This window comes from Magnolia sinica, chromosome 6, assembly GCF_029962835.1.
Source record: "Magnolia sinica isolate HGM2019 chromosome 6, MsV1, whole genome shotgun sequence".
In the NCBI taxonomy this organism is placed as follows: domain Eukaryota; kingdom Viridiplantae; phylum Streptophyta; class Magnoliopsida; order Magnoliales; family Magnoliaceae; genus Magnolia; species Magnolia sinica.
In genome coordinates, this window is record NC_080578.1 from 84,752,175 (window position 1) to 84,766,261 (window position 14,087).

Below are 14,087 nucleotides of genomic sequence, written 5' to 3' on the forward strand. Positions count from 1 at the left end.
GTAAAAATCGCATTTTGTTTTATTGTTTAATATGCACAATTCTAATTTTTTCGAAAGCAACAAAATTAGTTAGAAACATGAACAATTGGGTTTTGTTGATTAACAATTGGGAATTAGAAGTTCTCTACCCAATTGTCAATTTTTAGTTTTTACCATGATGGTTTCTGTTACATATTTTAATGGAACATAATGGGAATCACCACTCACCTTAGCTTATCCATAATTAAAATACATGTGATCGCCATAAATTATCATTGATTGTCCCTCTGCTTATTTCCCTGTGGGGACAGCAACCCTGAAACATACAAGATATCCTATTTTACTGTGTAAAAATCACAATTTATTTGTGTTATACGCACGAATCTAATTGATTTTTTGTCATTATAGACATGGCTATCAAATGAGTTCCTTTCTGTTTCCATTGTTGAGTCACTCTTAAATCTTATTTTTTGATCTCCAAAATAAGTCCAGATGTAGTTGACAATGAGTTCCTAATGTTTCTCTACGTTCAAAAAGAAGATAATACATGAAAAAATTGAGAGAAAAATATATACGTGTTATATTTCACAAATATGCCATTCTAATCCTCGGTTAGGTAACCCCGCTATCTTGAATGTAGATAGTTGGTTTCATTCCTCTAAAATGTATATTTACATGTGTGGCCCACTTGCTCAACAGTTTGATTAGGAAGACTTCTGATGCAGGACATGGAAAATTAAATATGATATGCAAGATTGTAGGCTTAGATCACACCAATTCAGAAACAATCACACAAATTCCACATCCCACATGAAAATCCAAACATTCAATTAAAGGGGAATCTATGCGGGTCCAAGCCGACACAGGCTAGGACTGGACCAATAAAATTATAAACCAAACAATGTCAAAGGGAAATAAAATCAACTACTCATGCATAAAAATCAGTCCCTAATCCAAGGGATTCCCTAATTTCAATTCAAGGAACCCTAAGGTGATAAAAAAGGGCAAATCAATTAGGGATCATGTAATATAGGGTTAGGATTCATAAAAAAATGGCTAGGAGAGGATAAAAGAGGATAAAAACCTGAGCCAAAAGATGATCCCGCGTGTGGACAGCAAGAATGGCCCAGACGGACGTGCGTGTGATCCCGGCTGCACGTGTGTGGGGCCCACTATTCAGAAAAAGGCCACCTTGGCCCTGGTCGGCCAGGGATGGACTCCAAAACCTCCAAATTTCAGCTCGATCCGATGTACGGTTTGTGCGTGGTGCTCCGCCGAAGTTTCAGCTCGCCTGCGGGCCGAAATCTGGAAACCTGCTTCAATGAAGAAATTGATGCAACAAAAGGACAAATTCGAAGTACGGATGGTGGGGGAAGATGGAAAAAAAAGATGATAGAAGATGGGAGTAAATTGGGATCGATGTGGCTTCGCACCACGGTAGTTAGCCCTTCGAAAAGGGAGGGCTTCGCACCCACTTTTGAATTCTTCCACAACTCACGAAGAGAGCAGAAAAATAAAGCAGGAATTTTTTTATTAACTTCAATGAATCAAAAGAACTACAAAGGGTGCCTATTTATAGGGAGAACCCTATACCCAAAAACTCGCACCATGTGCGACACCTATTACTTGGCGATGAAGTAAACTAAAATAAAAACCAAACAAGGAAATCTAAAGCGTTCACGATGTTCTAAATAATAACAATAAGCAAAACCTAAAATATAAAACCAATCCGACGAGTGGGCTTTTCTTGACTATCGGGCTACTTTTCTAAACCAAAACTTGTCTTCTAGCTAGGAGGCCCTCCCTGGACGTCGTCATCGAGGTAGATCGATGGTGGGGTCCTCCTTCTGCATACGTACGTGCGTAGGGGTGGTGGTGTGCAGGCGTGCGTGTGCACGATGTCCTCATCAACTTCAAATGGGAAATAGGGATTTTATCATTTTGCCCGGGCCCGACCAAAATTTTCTTGTGTTTGGACCTGCTGTGCTAGGCCCATCCCGGGCCCTGGCCATGGGTCTTTAAGTGTCAGGGCCAGCCCCGGCCCATTGCCACCCCTGATCCGGGTTTACAATATCATCTGATAAGATACAGGTTGACTGTTCTGTATTGGTTTTTAACACTAACAATACTGTATTTTTCACATGTTTTGTGATTCATATGAAAAAAAAAAAAGAATATATTTTGCATGAATTGTGCCAATTTGGCATACTTTCTCTATCAATTCTAGAGCTGCACAATTTGTGCCCATACCAGTATTTTTGACCATGCTGCCAATTCATTAGGCTTCCCTTTGTTTATACTTTATACTAGTATTTGAAGCTTTTAGAACTTTCTATTCAAAAGTTTGTAGCTGGAATAGTAATTTTTTATTTAAATTTCCAAATAAAATTTTCTCATATGCTCTCTCTGATTGATTTGCCTAATAACAAATGTTTTTCTTCTGTCATAGAGATGGCAGTGTACCTGTTTCTTTCATCCAAAAGTACCTTGCAAAGAAGCTTGATCTTACAGGTGAAGCTGAGGTCAGTTGTCAAACTCCCTTCTAGAAAATAAATGAACAATGCCTTAATAGAAATTGCCTATGTAGATTATTGATCAATATAACATAAACACAAATAAAAAGATTATTGATCCTGTGTTTGATTGTTGGAATGCATACACTATAGTGGCTTGTTATCTTGGGCTTCATTAGCTTGTGTGTATCTTCATGTAGGTCTAGGGAATCAAATGTTTGATTCTATACAATTGATTAGATGACTTATTTAGGCTTGTTCTTCTAAGCAGTGGTTAAACACATGCCATACTTCTCCATCGTTTTTAATCATCTAACCTCCTTTTTTTGTGCGGTTCTTGGCCTTTTTGATAAATTTCAAGTTTCCTTTCAAAAAGAAAAAAAAAAAGAAAAAAAAAAAGAAAAAGAAAAGACAAAAAAGAAAAGAAAGTCTCCATTGCTTTTCTTTATTTAGTTTTGGTGAATTAGCAATCAAGAAATTAATTCAATATTTCTCCTTTGCGTCTTTAATTGAATTATTTATTTTCTTCTTTGACACTATTTCTTTAATATAAATGCTCATGATTATCCATGGCCCTTTCATGTTGATAGTTATATTTTTGAAATTATACATTCCCTTTTAAATGTCGACCCCAAATTACTGGGACAAGGCTATGATGATGATTATGATGTTGACATGCATGGCCCTTTCATGTTGATCATTCATGCATAAAATTGGCTGCTTTTCTCACATATACTTGGTTTCATGCTTCATGGTGAAGTTCATCATGTGTTATCATCAATCAATTTCATACTTTCATATCTTTTCCATAAATGAAACTAGAGGTAGTGGCATCAGCAACGCACATGAAGGGAGAGAAAAATCGGGAGAGATTTTCGGAGGGAGAGAAACGGAAGGAGAGGAGAGAAAGTAGTTAAAATAATCCACATGTTTACTTGGATAAATCTAAACCGTTGGTTTTCAAATCACGCAGATTTTCAAAATTCCTTAAATAACCCTTCTCTATTTTTAAAATCTCAGTTGATGTCTCATGAAATCTCAAAGGCCATCCCTATCCTAAAACTAATTGGATTGGCAGAAATGTCTACTCGCTCTTGGCATATATATAGTAGAGATTAGTTCCAAGTAGTGTTTTCGGTAGCGCTCGTAGCGTAGCTAAAACGCTACGTAGCGTACATGGATAGCATAGCTCCCAGGTAGCATAAACTATGGGGCATGTAGGGTATAGTGTAGCACAGGTAGCGTATGCTACATGAAATCTCCTTTTTTTTTTTCTTTTAATCTGGACCATCTAAATTGTGGTTCATATCGTGGATAGAGCACTTAGATCAATCCAGACCATCCAAATTGTGGTCCATATTGTGAATTTGTGATGTTTCAATAAATAAGAAGAGAGGTCAGACTTAGAGATGTCTGAAGGCAAAGAGTTTAAAACACCGGTTCCAAGACTACTACATAAACAGCACAAAGATGAAATTGATATTTGTACTCGCTCACGTCTGGGCGTATTTATCCACATGTGTGTTAACAATGGCTTCCATATCAAATATATTTAATTTCAAATATTTGCAGCGGATTTTCAATGATATCTGACCCTAATGCCAATCATGAGCGTGCATGAACATCATCTAGACTCCCTTCAAAACCAAAATCATCTAGACTAATGTTTGAGGCTTTTAGCGCCATTCTACCCTGATGGATAGTTGGACCTGGATGCTAGCATGAAGGATGCAAGTCACATGTTGGTGGTGGCAGGATACTTTTGGATACAACTTAATGTTTGAAGTCCTATAAAGCTAGGATATATATACACATGGTTCTATGTTTTTTATAAGCAACCCCCAATTTCTTGGGAGCTCAATTACATTGAAGTCCCTAATACCAACCAACAGTTATATTACTTCCATCTTTGTAATTTTCCCCACATGGTTAGACTCTATGTCCTTACCAGATTTTACACATTTTCAAATAAACACTTTTCTTCACTCCACGGGTAATTGGGTATCTCCACATAAGCATAATGGGAAACAGAAGATAACGCTAGTTTATAGTCATCTAAATCTCCTACTTAGGTCTCCTCATTGGCATCAAGCTGTGATGGATGAGATGTTGTCAACCTATGATGAACAAGATATCTACTCTTTCTGCCAACAGGACTAGTAAGTAGTCCCATCCCATGAGTCCTGACATCTAGTGCCATTATTGTTGGTAATATCATGGGTCTGTTGAATAACTATTGTGTTGATGGTTTGGTTGAATGTTAGAAAGCTCGTCTTGTAACTGAAGGCTATAATCGACAACATGATCTTGTTTTCACTGAAACCTTTAGTCCTGTAGTAGAACCTGCAACCATATGCATTTTTTTTTTCACTAGTGCTGTCTCTAGAGGTTGGTCCATTTGACAACTTGATGTTAAGAATGCCTTTCTTCATGGTATTATTCGGAAGTGGTGCATATGACATAACCTCAAGGCTTTCATGATTTCTCTCACCCATATCATGTTTGTCATCTATGTAAAGCCATCTATGGATTTGAGCTGGCTCCTCTTGCTTGGTTTGTGTGTTTCAATAATGCTTTACTTGAGTTTGGATTTGCCTCTGTTTGTTAACTTGGACTCCTCTGGTGTTGTCATTCTTCTTCTTCTATATGTTGATGACATTATTGTCAATGATTCCTCCAAGTCTTCTTTTTCTTTCCCATGTGTCACCTTTTGCAAGCCGTTTTGCAATGGTAGGTTCTTGTCTACCACAGTTTCCTCGGTATTAATTGTCTCATACTAAATATGCTCACGGTCTTCTATCTCATGCTAGCATGTTTGATTGAGAACCTCTCACTGCTCTTGTCATTTCCTTTTTGACATTGACCCTCTTCCTTACCTATCTAATCACCGTACTATAATTGGGGCCTTACAGTATCTCACTCATGCTTGACCTGATTTGAGTTATGCTATTAACTTAGCGGTTTAGTTTATGCATCCACCTAGTACATCCCATTTCCATCTTGAAAATAGTATTCTTCTGTTTATGGAAGGAACCTGTTCTCATGGCCTTCACATTTGCTCAAATTCCTCTCTTAACTGCATAATCCAACGCCGACTGGGCTATCAATTGCTGACTGAAGGCTCGCCTCTGGATACTTGTATTTCTTGACCTACTCTTGTCTCTTTGGTGTTTCAAGAAACAGTTAGTTGTTTCTCGTTCTAGTGTTGAATCCGAGTATCATTGCATGGCATCTACAGTTGTTAGAGTTGACTTGGCTACAGTTTCTACTTTGGGATATTCATATTTCATTGCCTGGCCCTTCAATTCTATGTTGTGATAAAGTTAGTGCTACATATATGTAGCAGCAAATCCAGTCTTCATGTGCGCACACAAAACATCGAGCTTGATTATCATTTTGTTCATGAGGAAGTTGCTTCGGGGCAGATTGATAGCGAAAGTTAGCAAAATGCCGTATGGTGAAAAGATGATATCCGAAAAGTATGGGTTTTATTTGGATACGATTCCAAACAGCATGGTCAGAAATTCAGTAAAAAGTAACAGTATGCCAAATTGACAGGAAGTGAAAAAGTCAGGTTCAGTATGAGCATGGTGTATGTTCAAATACATCATGCTCCAACACATCTAGAAGGGTTGCCCCACCATGAAACTGAGATGCCTCAAAAAATAAATCCGATCCAACTGTCATGTTGGCCAGAACGTGAATTGCAGGTTTTTGGGTAGTCATTCATTATTTTTCAAGTTGTGGCCCATCGTGTTGTTTTTATGCTATCCAACCTATGCATCAAATGAGCCCCACCATGATGATGTGATTTAAAGAAAAATCAGTCCTATACAGTCATCAGGTCGGCCATACCATAGAAGACAATGGATAGCCAGCTCAAAATCTCCAAACTCATATGGTGGCTCACATAATGATTGGATTGGTCTGATTTTTGCGGCGTACCATTTCCATGGTTGCACGAACCTTTTGGACTGGTTCAATGTCATACATACACTGGTTCTACAACATTGTAGAGGATATGAGTCCTTATTTCAGAGAGGAGAGTCATTTGATACTCCGGCAGAGTATGACACTCGATGCGTAGAACCTAGAAATTTTATAAATGGCATGCCTTAGCTCATATTATACTGACTAAATTGTGGAATCCACTGTCTCCAAGTCATTGTGCAAATCAGATTTTATGAACAATGCTAACCTCAAATCCTTTGCCACTTGTTTATTGAAATAGGACCATTGGGTAATTTTCAATTTCAACCGTTTAGTCACTTTCCAACAATATGATAGTCATGTAATCAATTAATCTTAATTTTTCATTCTGGTAATCTAAACTTGGACCCATAATTTGGATGGTTTAATTTAGATGAGTGTGTACTGACTATGCAATTTTAAAGTAATTTCTAAGTGACCATGTGTCATCCATCACATTCCACCAGAGTGTGAAAGCTTTTCTCTTTATAAAGGTGCTGTTGAATTAATCACGTTAATTGTGATTCAGTCAACAACCATTCATGTGAGGGGGTGTACTTGTTTGAAATCCCTGTTTATGACACAACTGTTAGAGATCTAGGCCATTGATCATGTAGGGGACACCGTGAACATGCCATGGGCCAAAACAAATTTGTCTGCTTTTCAGGAAGGTCCAATTTCTATGAAAAGGGCAGTTAGATAAAAATGTCCAACCATATAACCAGTGTTCGAAATATCTGTATCGCGTTACGTATCGCACTCTTGGGATACAAGTATGTATTGGTTATCACATGGGATATATCGTTTCTATCATGTAATGTATCGCTGTTGTTGGAAACATGGGGAAACATTGGGAAATTGATCGAATTTTTCAATAAAACTTCAGTGATTGTTAAAAAAAAGACATCAATATGCACTTATAAATCAAAACATTACAAAAAACAAGTGCACATAATAGGTTTTCTTTGTTTGGGGTCCTAATCTATGTGTTGTCTAACTAAATTGATGCAAGTATATTCAAAGTCTTTCTATAGAATTTATAAATGTAAGAAGACATGTGGAATCACAAGCAATACATTCAAAAGCAAAAGAAGAATCACTAGATCAGGTTACATACATGTTTGATTTTATGTTTAGACATAAAGATTGCAACCGCTTTGCGAGAAATTGAAATTTTTTTTTTTTCAAATTTCCACAACTCATCCCATCTCCTCCAAATATTGAAATTAAAGCTCCCAATCCAAAACATGAAAAATCATGGATTTGTAACCATTTGACATTGATTTAACATGTTTTACAGAAAAAAAAAAAAAAGGATCGAACATGTGGGATATATCCCATTACTTGTGCGTTTCGTACCACACATGTGCGATACAAGATATATCGGCTGATATCATCGATAGTTAAAACACTGCATATGACTCAACACGAGTGCGTGATTTGCTTGATTAGTTTAATAAACTGTTTGTTGTTATATTGCATGCTCATGGTGTGACTTACCTGATGAATGGGCTTTATCTCTGACATGCTCCCTACACATGGATCTCTAACACAATCATCCCCCTTCTGTGAGGGGCCACACACTGTATCACAATTCATGATACCTCTTGAGAAAGATAACTAATCAAATAAGGCAGCTGTAACATAACTTGCAATACCGAACAATCTTTCCCACCACCATGCCACTCATATAGGAAATCAAAACTATGAAAACGGTAGGCCACTATGAAGATCACCATTATCAGAAATTAGGTTAATACTCTCAATATGTTCACTGTATCTGTATGTTGATTCAAACCATTGGTTGTCCATTAACTCTAATGGTGTGGATTACCTGATGACTAGAACACATAATTTTTGTTCTAGGTGATCTTCATCATAGGTTTTATTGTTCCCACAATACTGATGTCTTGCACAAGTGGCATGTTTGTGGGAAAGATGGTACAATTCGAAAAGTTGTTATACCTTGCATGTATCTTATCATTTCTTGAAAGAAGAGTTTGTTTTGCCCCTTTCGCGAGTCTTGCAACTCATGAGCAGTATGTGTTGCCACCCATTGTGGCCCACATTTTACATGGTCCGATGATCAGAACCCCCAGTGATGTGGACTCTATGCCATAGGGGTAGTGGTTTAAACATTGCTATCGATGCATGTATCGCGTTGTTGGGATACAGAAACATATTGGTATCACATATATCGTGGAATGTATCGCTATTTTTGGAACCATTAGGAAATTAATCGATTTTTTCAATGAAACTTCGAGGGATGTTAAAAAAGACATTATTACATACTTAGAACTCAAAGGATCACAAAAAACAAGTATACATGATTAGTTTCCTTTGTATAGGGTCCTAAACTATTCAATATCTAACAAAAGTAAAGTAATTATATCCAATATAAGTTCATTGAATGTATATAATATTTCTATAATGCATATAATAGCACATTGAATGCATTAATTAGTTGCACTAAATCTGTCTTACAATGGTGCATTTATTTTAAAAATATATTCATTTTTTTATTTAAAGACTTATAGAGAACGAAAATTTATTAAGAAGCCCACTAAGAGGGAGGAAAAGAATACAATGCAACACTAACACTTAAAAAGAGGCAAATATATAGCAGCCTTAGCTGCATTAACATAAGGAGCTCATCCCAAAACAAAATCCTCAACTTTACAAATCACCCTATTCACTGAGTACCTCTCATTTACGAAGCACCACTAATTCTGCTCCTTCCACAGCCCAGAAAATAGCCATGATGAGAAGCCTCCAAATTTCTTTACTTGCTTTCCCACCTCCCCTTCCTTGCCATGCTTAGAGAAGAGAGTCCACTAACTCCAGCATAACCCAATCCATTTGAAACTACGAAAGAAAGAAATCCCGCACTTTTTAAGCAAAAGAGCAATGGAGAATAAGTGGTTAATTGACTCTGCATTTCCATACTCATCAGACATATATAGGAGTATTAGAGACCTTTGCTGAAGATTATCTATAGTTGGAATTTTCTTTCTGCCAACCAGCCACACAAAAACTGCAACACGAGCCCGTAGAACCAGTGATGAAAAGGATGGGAAGGGCAAGGATTGCGAGGGGAGTCAGCGATTAATCTTAAGAGAGTATGGATTGAGGACTTTTCAGAACAGTGCCAGGTCCAAACCATCGAATCCGCTACCTGAGGCTAAGGAGCAATATTCTTGGGACAATTCATAAGGCTGATAAATCCTGTGATCTCATCGTCTGTTAAATTCATACGGTAAGGACAACTCCAGATGATAGAAATGCTGCATGCAGAGTAGCAACCAGCCACTGAGACCGTGATCTGGAGCCAAAGAAGCAAATCTTGGAAAGATATCCTGAAATGCCCTTTCACCACACAGGACATCCATCCAAAAGTGGATACGGTGCCCATTCCTAAGAATGAACTCAATCCCTTTACCTGACCCAGATGAACATCAAGTCGAGTTTTCAACCTTTTAAACTGTTATCAAGGTTTTTTCTTGGTGAACATAAGGAAAGGGTTTTAGTTGCAGTATATGGCAAACTTCCAATTTCTTACATTTACAGTCATGCATTGGCTCTAATGTTCGTATATTACCCATGATAATATTTGGGTGAAGCAGCCTCTTGAAATATGTGCTTCTAGTGTCAAACAGTGGAATTTAGAAAGGATTGTTGGGCATTTACTTAATGCTTAAGCTCAGGATTTAACATAATGACTAAGTAGCAAGACTAGTTGGGAGGCTGCTCTTGCCACACATTCCAATCATTCTGAGAGACTAATGTGCCTCATTGTCTTGCTTCCAACACTCTGGTTGTATTTTGGTTCTGTGATGTTCCTTTGCATTCTTGCTGTTGTTTTGTTAATAAAGTGATTCCCATTTATTCTTTTTTTTTTCAAACACTCATTCTGTGGATGGACTCAAAAGGCTTGTGCTTCTTTTTTTTTTTCTTTTTTTTTTTTTTTGTTTGTTTGTTTGTTTGAAGTCACTGAATTTTATTAAGGAGGGACTTCCTCACAAAGAATTACAAACAAGACTAGAGACTCAAAAAGGACAGCCAGAGGAAAATCAAACGATTTATGAGACAAAGCCCAAAGAATAACATCCCTTTTAGCTTTCGTGAAAACTTCCAGGAGATTTCTGGTGATTGCAGTAGCATCTTTCATTGCACTCGATCCATATCGACCAGAATACTGCTGGAAATGTGTCTCCACAGAATTCTCCCTTTTGGGTTGATCCCACCCCCATGCCAAGCTGGAAATAGAGCATCAATCGATCCTGCCATCACCCAACAACATTGAAATAGCTCGAGGAATCTATTCCAAATATCAGTTGAGAAAGGGCTGTGAATAAATAAATAATTCACTGTTTCCACCAGCATATACATGATACACATTGAGAATGATCATGTCTCTTTTGGAGGTTATCCATGGTGAGCACCCTGTTCTTCCACACTAGCCATGCAAAAGCCACCACTTTGGCTGGGCCTTTATACTGCCATACCTCCTCAGTCGGATTGAGTCCCCGTTTCCCTCTCTACCTTTGGAAAGGACTGCATCTTGGAATGATCTAACCAAGAACCTCCCATTCTTCTCCCTTTTCCACGGCCACAAATCTCGTTCACCTGGAGCTGGCTTGTTTTGAAGAAGCTTCAACAACACCACCATTTCTCTTCTTCTACGAGATCTCGTGTCGCCCCACTGTGTTGATGTACTCTGAGACGTGAGCTTCCTTATCTTCAGCAACGGTGATTAATCTAGGGAACAAAACACCAAGAGGTCTATTTGAGCTGTCTGACCAAATTTTTATTTGAGTCCTGTTAACGAACAAGAACAAGATTTTTATCTGTTGATGAATCCAACTGCTTTCCAAACCACTGATGCTCTATACCTCGACGATTGTTTTGTGAACCATCCTGTGGGCTCTTCCCCGTATTTTGCTGCTATCACACTTTTCCAAAGGTTTCCCTCCAATCCAAATCTCCACACCTATTCGCCCAAAAGGGCCATATTCATGACTTTTAAATTTCTTATTCTGGCCTGGTGGTTTTAGATATAGCATCCCACTTCATAAGATGGAACTTCTGCTTGTCTTCTGACCCTTACTATAGGAAATCTTCCAAATTCTATCAATCAAAAGACTTGTGCTTCATCACCCTATTTCTAACACCAAGATATGGATTTCAGATCTGTTGGGTTTCTTTCTTATGCATTCCCTCTGTGCCTTTGGATGGTCGTCTTAGGTTCAAGCTATGCCATTGTTCCTCGACAGAAGTCTTATAGTCTTTTACTTGCATGACTTCTTGCTAGCAACTAACTTCCGAAACATCAACTGCCTCCTTGAACCCCTGATTTTCTTGAACTTTTTGTTTATTTGTTTATTGTGGGTGTGGGTTTCTGGTTAAAGAGGAAGAGGAAGACGAGAAAAAAAAAAAAAAAATCATTGAATTGCTTGGTGCTTCACCCTCTTCATCCATTTTTCTTAATGACTTCTTTGGATCATGGGTGACTCCTGCATTCGTATCCTTAGGTTATAACCGTGCTTCGAAGGCGAGACATGCTTTTGAACAGCTCTTTTATTTCCTTCATGATTTGGTCCATAAGGCGTTTCAGACTTTCAGGTGCACTGATTGGATTGCTTTGGATATCTGAAATGTGAAAGTAGCAAAGTGAAATTTGCAGACTTAAACCATTTGTCGGGCTTTATTTACAAAAAAGAAAATTGTGACTACATGGCTGTGACTTTGGATTGGACTCCTGTCATTGTCGGCCATTGATTTTCCAAAAGTCAGGTTTGCCAATGTATATGTACAATTATTTTAAATGATAATATGTTTTTATCTTAAGAACATTTGCAATTATTTATAGCAAAAAGTCCCAAACATAAATAACAATATTAGTAAATAGACTGAAAGATCAGTTTTTTTTTTGTTAAACATGTAAAAGTATCCTGGTAATAAATGATAGTGATAATAAAAAACTTACTTTTAGGGGGAATGTATGAATTTGTTCAACTGTATAGGAACTTCCTGTACACTATGTGGGGTCCACCGTGATTTATGTGTGCTCCATCCAACCCATCCATCTGTTGTGTGCCTCCATGTTAGCCTTGAGCTCAAAAAACAACTTGATCCAAAACTCAGTTTTGCCACACTACAGGGAATAATGGAGAGGGGGATGCTGACCATAGAAACTTCCATATATTTGAGGCCTACCATGGTGTGTATATGCCATCCGGCACATCCACAATCATCATCTGCCCCCACCACGATGAAGGGACAACCGAAAAATAAGCCTGATCCAAAATCATCTGGGCTACCTCATGTGAATTTTAGGCATGATTTTACAATTTTTTCCTGTGGTGTGGGCCACCTGAATTTTGAATATGCCTGATTTTTTGGTGGCTGTACGGTGAACACCAGGGGATGCAACTGACAGATGGAGTGGATTCTGCACATATCATATGTGACCCCCAAACATGGCATCATTCCCCTACTTTCTGTCGGGTTTTCATGTTGATACATTATACAGGCACATGCATGCATCCTTAGATGCCACATATGGAAATGCTTGATGCAACATGCCTGTGTGCATGCATTAGTTGTGTGAATCTGAATATATGAGCTTGTGATAAAACGGATATAAGCTTCAGATCTGTGGGGGATATGGACTGATGATGGATATGGTGATTGTTTGACAGGTGGAGATCAGGTTTCAAGGTCAGCCGGTGCTCCCTACCTTGGCACTGCATGACCTAGTAGATACGTGGCTACGGGCGACATCAACATCACAGAAGTTGGTAGCATCTGTGGGCACTTCGGCCAAGGATTTCATGATGGTCCTAACCTATGCTCGGAAGCTTCCACAACCGTAAGACCCCACAACCATAACACCCTGTTCTTTCCTCCGAATAATCTACACAGCCCTTGCATCTGGGCCCTTCAAATCTTACAAGGGTGTCCGATCAGCCGCGATCTCCCTGTCATGTGATTGCATGGGCATGCAGTGGTGTGCATGTATGCTGCATGCTATGCACACCATGTGTGGGCACTGATATGTATGTTATCATGCTTGCCTGTCTTTGGTTCTTTTCTCTCATTGTACGTGCTTGTTGCGGACAGGAGCTGCGCTAAGAGTAATTTATAGGCGAGGTTTGTGCATTTTATTATCATATTAGTTTTTAAAATAGTTTCATTTACCTTCTCTTTAGAATCTTCGGGCATGCATTTCCTTTTTTTTCAGGTGTTTTTCTGCATTTTATTATCATATTAGTTTTTAAAATATTTCATTTACATTCTCTTTAGAATCTTTAGGCATGCATTTCCATTTTTTTCAGGTGTTTTTCTGCCTTTGGATTGGTATTGGATGTTGAGGTTTGCTTGAATACATCCCCCTGTATTACAATAAGATACGTCGAAACTCTAGCCATTGGATTTGGTCCTTTTTCAAAAAAAAAAAAAAAAAAAACCTCATTGAATATTTCAACCCACTGATTATACAAAGGTTGTTCTTCCACCACAAAGTGGGTCTTGTCATAAATGGTCTAGATGATTAGAGGATGAACCAGATTTAAAGTATATAAGTCCTGATGCATTAGATTGCAATGCGTCAGGATGTATCAAACC

The 14,087-nt window shown here is 38.2% G+C and overlaps 1 protein-coding gene across 1 annotated transcript in view; it reads left to right on the forward strand.

Moving 5' to 3' along the window:
• The window catches only part of LOC131248971 (E3 ubiquitin protein ligase DRIP2), a 37,331-nt gene extending 23,666 nt beyond the window's left edge, over nucleotides 1-13,665 (forward strand). The window contains exons 7-8 of the mRNA XM_058249506.1: nucleotides 2,429-2,501; nucleotides 13,163-13,665. Coding sequence (XP_058105489.1) covers nucleotides 2,429-2,501; nucleotides 13,163-13,336 — 247 coding nt within the window. The 3' untranslated portion in view covers nucleotides 13,337-13,665. The remainder of the gene's footprint in view (nucleotides 1-2,428; nucleotides 2,502-13,162) is intronic.
• Nucleotides 13,666-14,087: the final 422 nt, after the last annotated feature.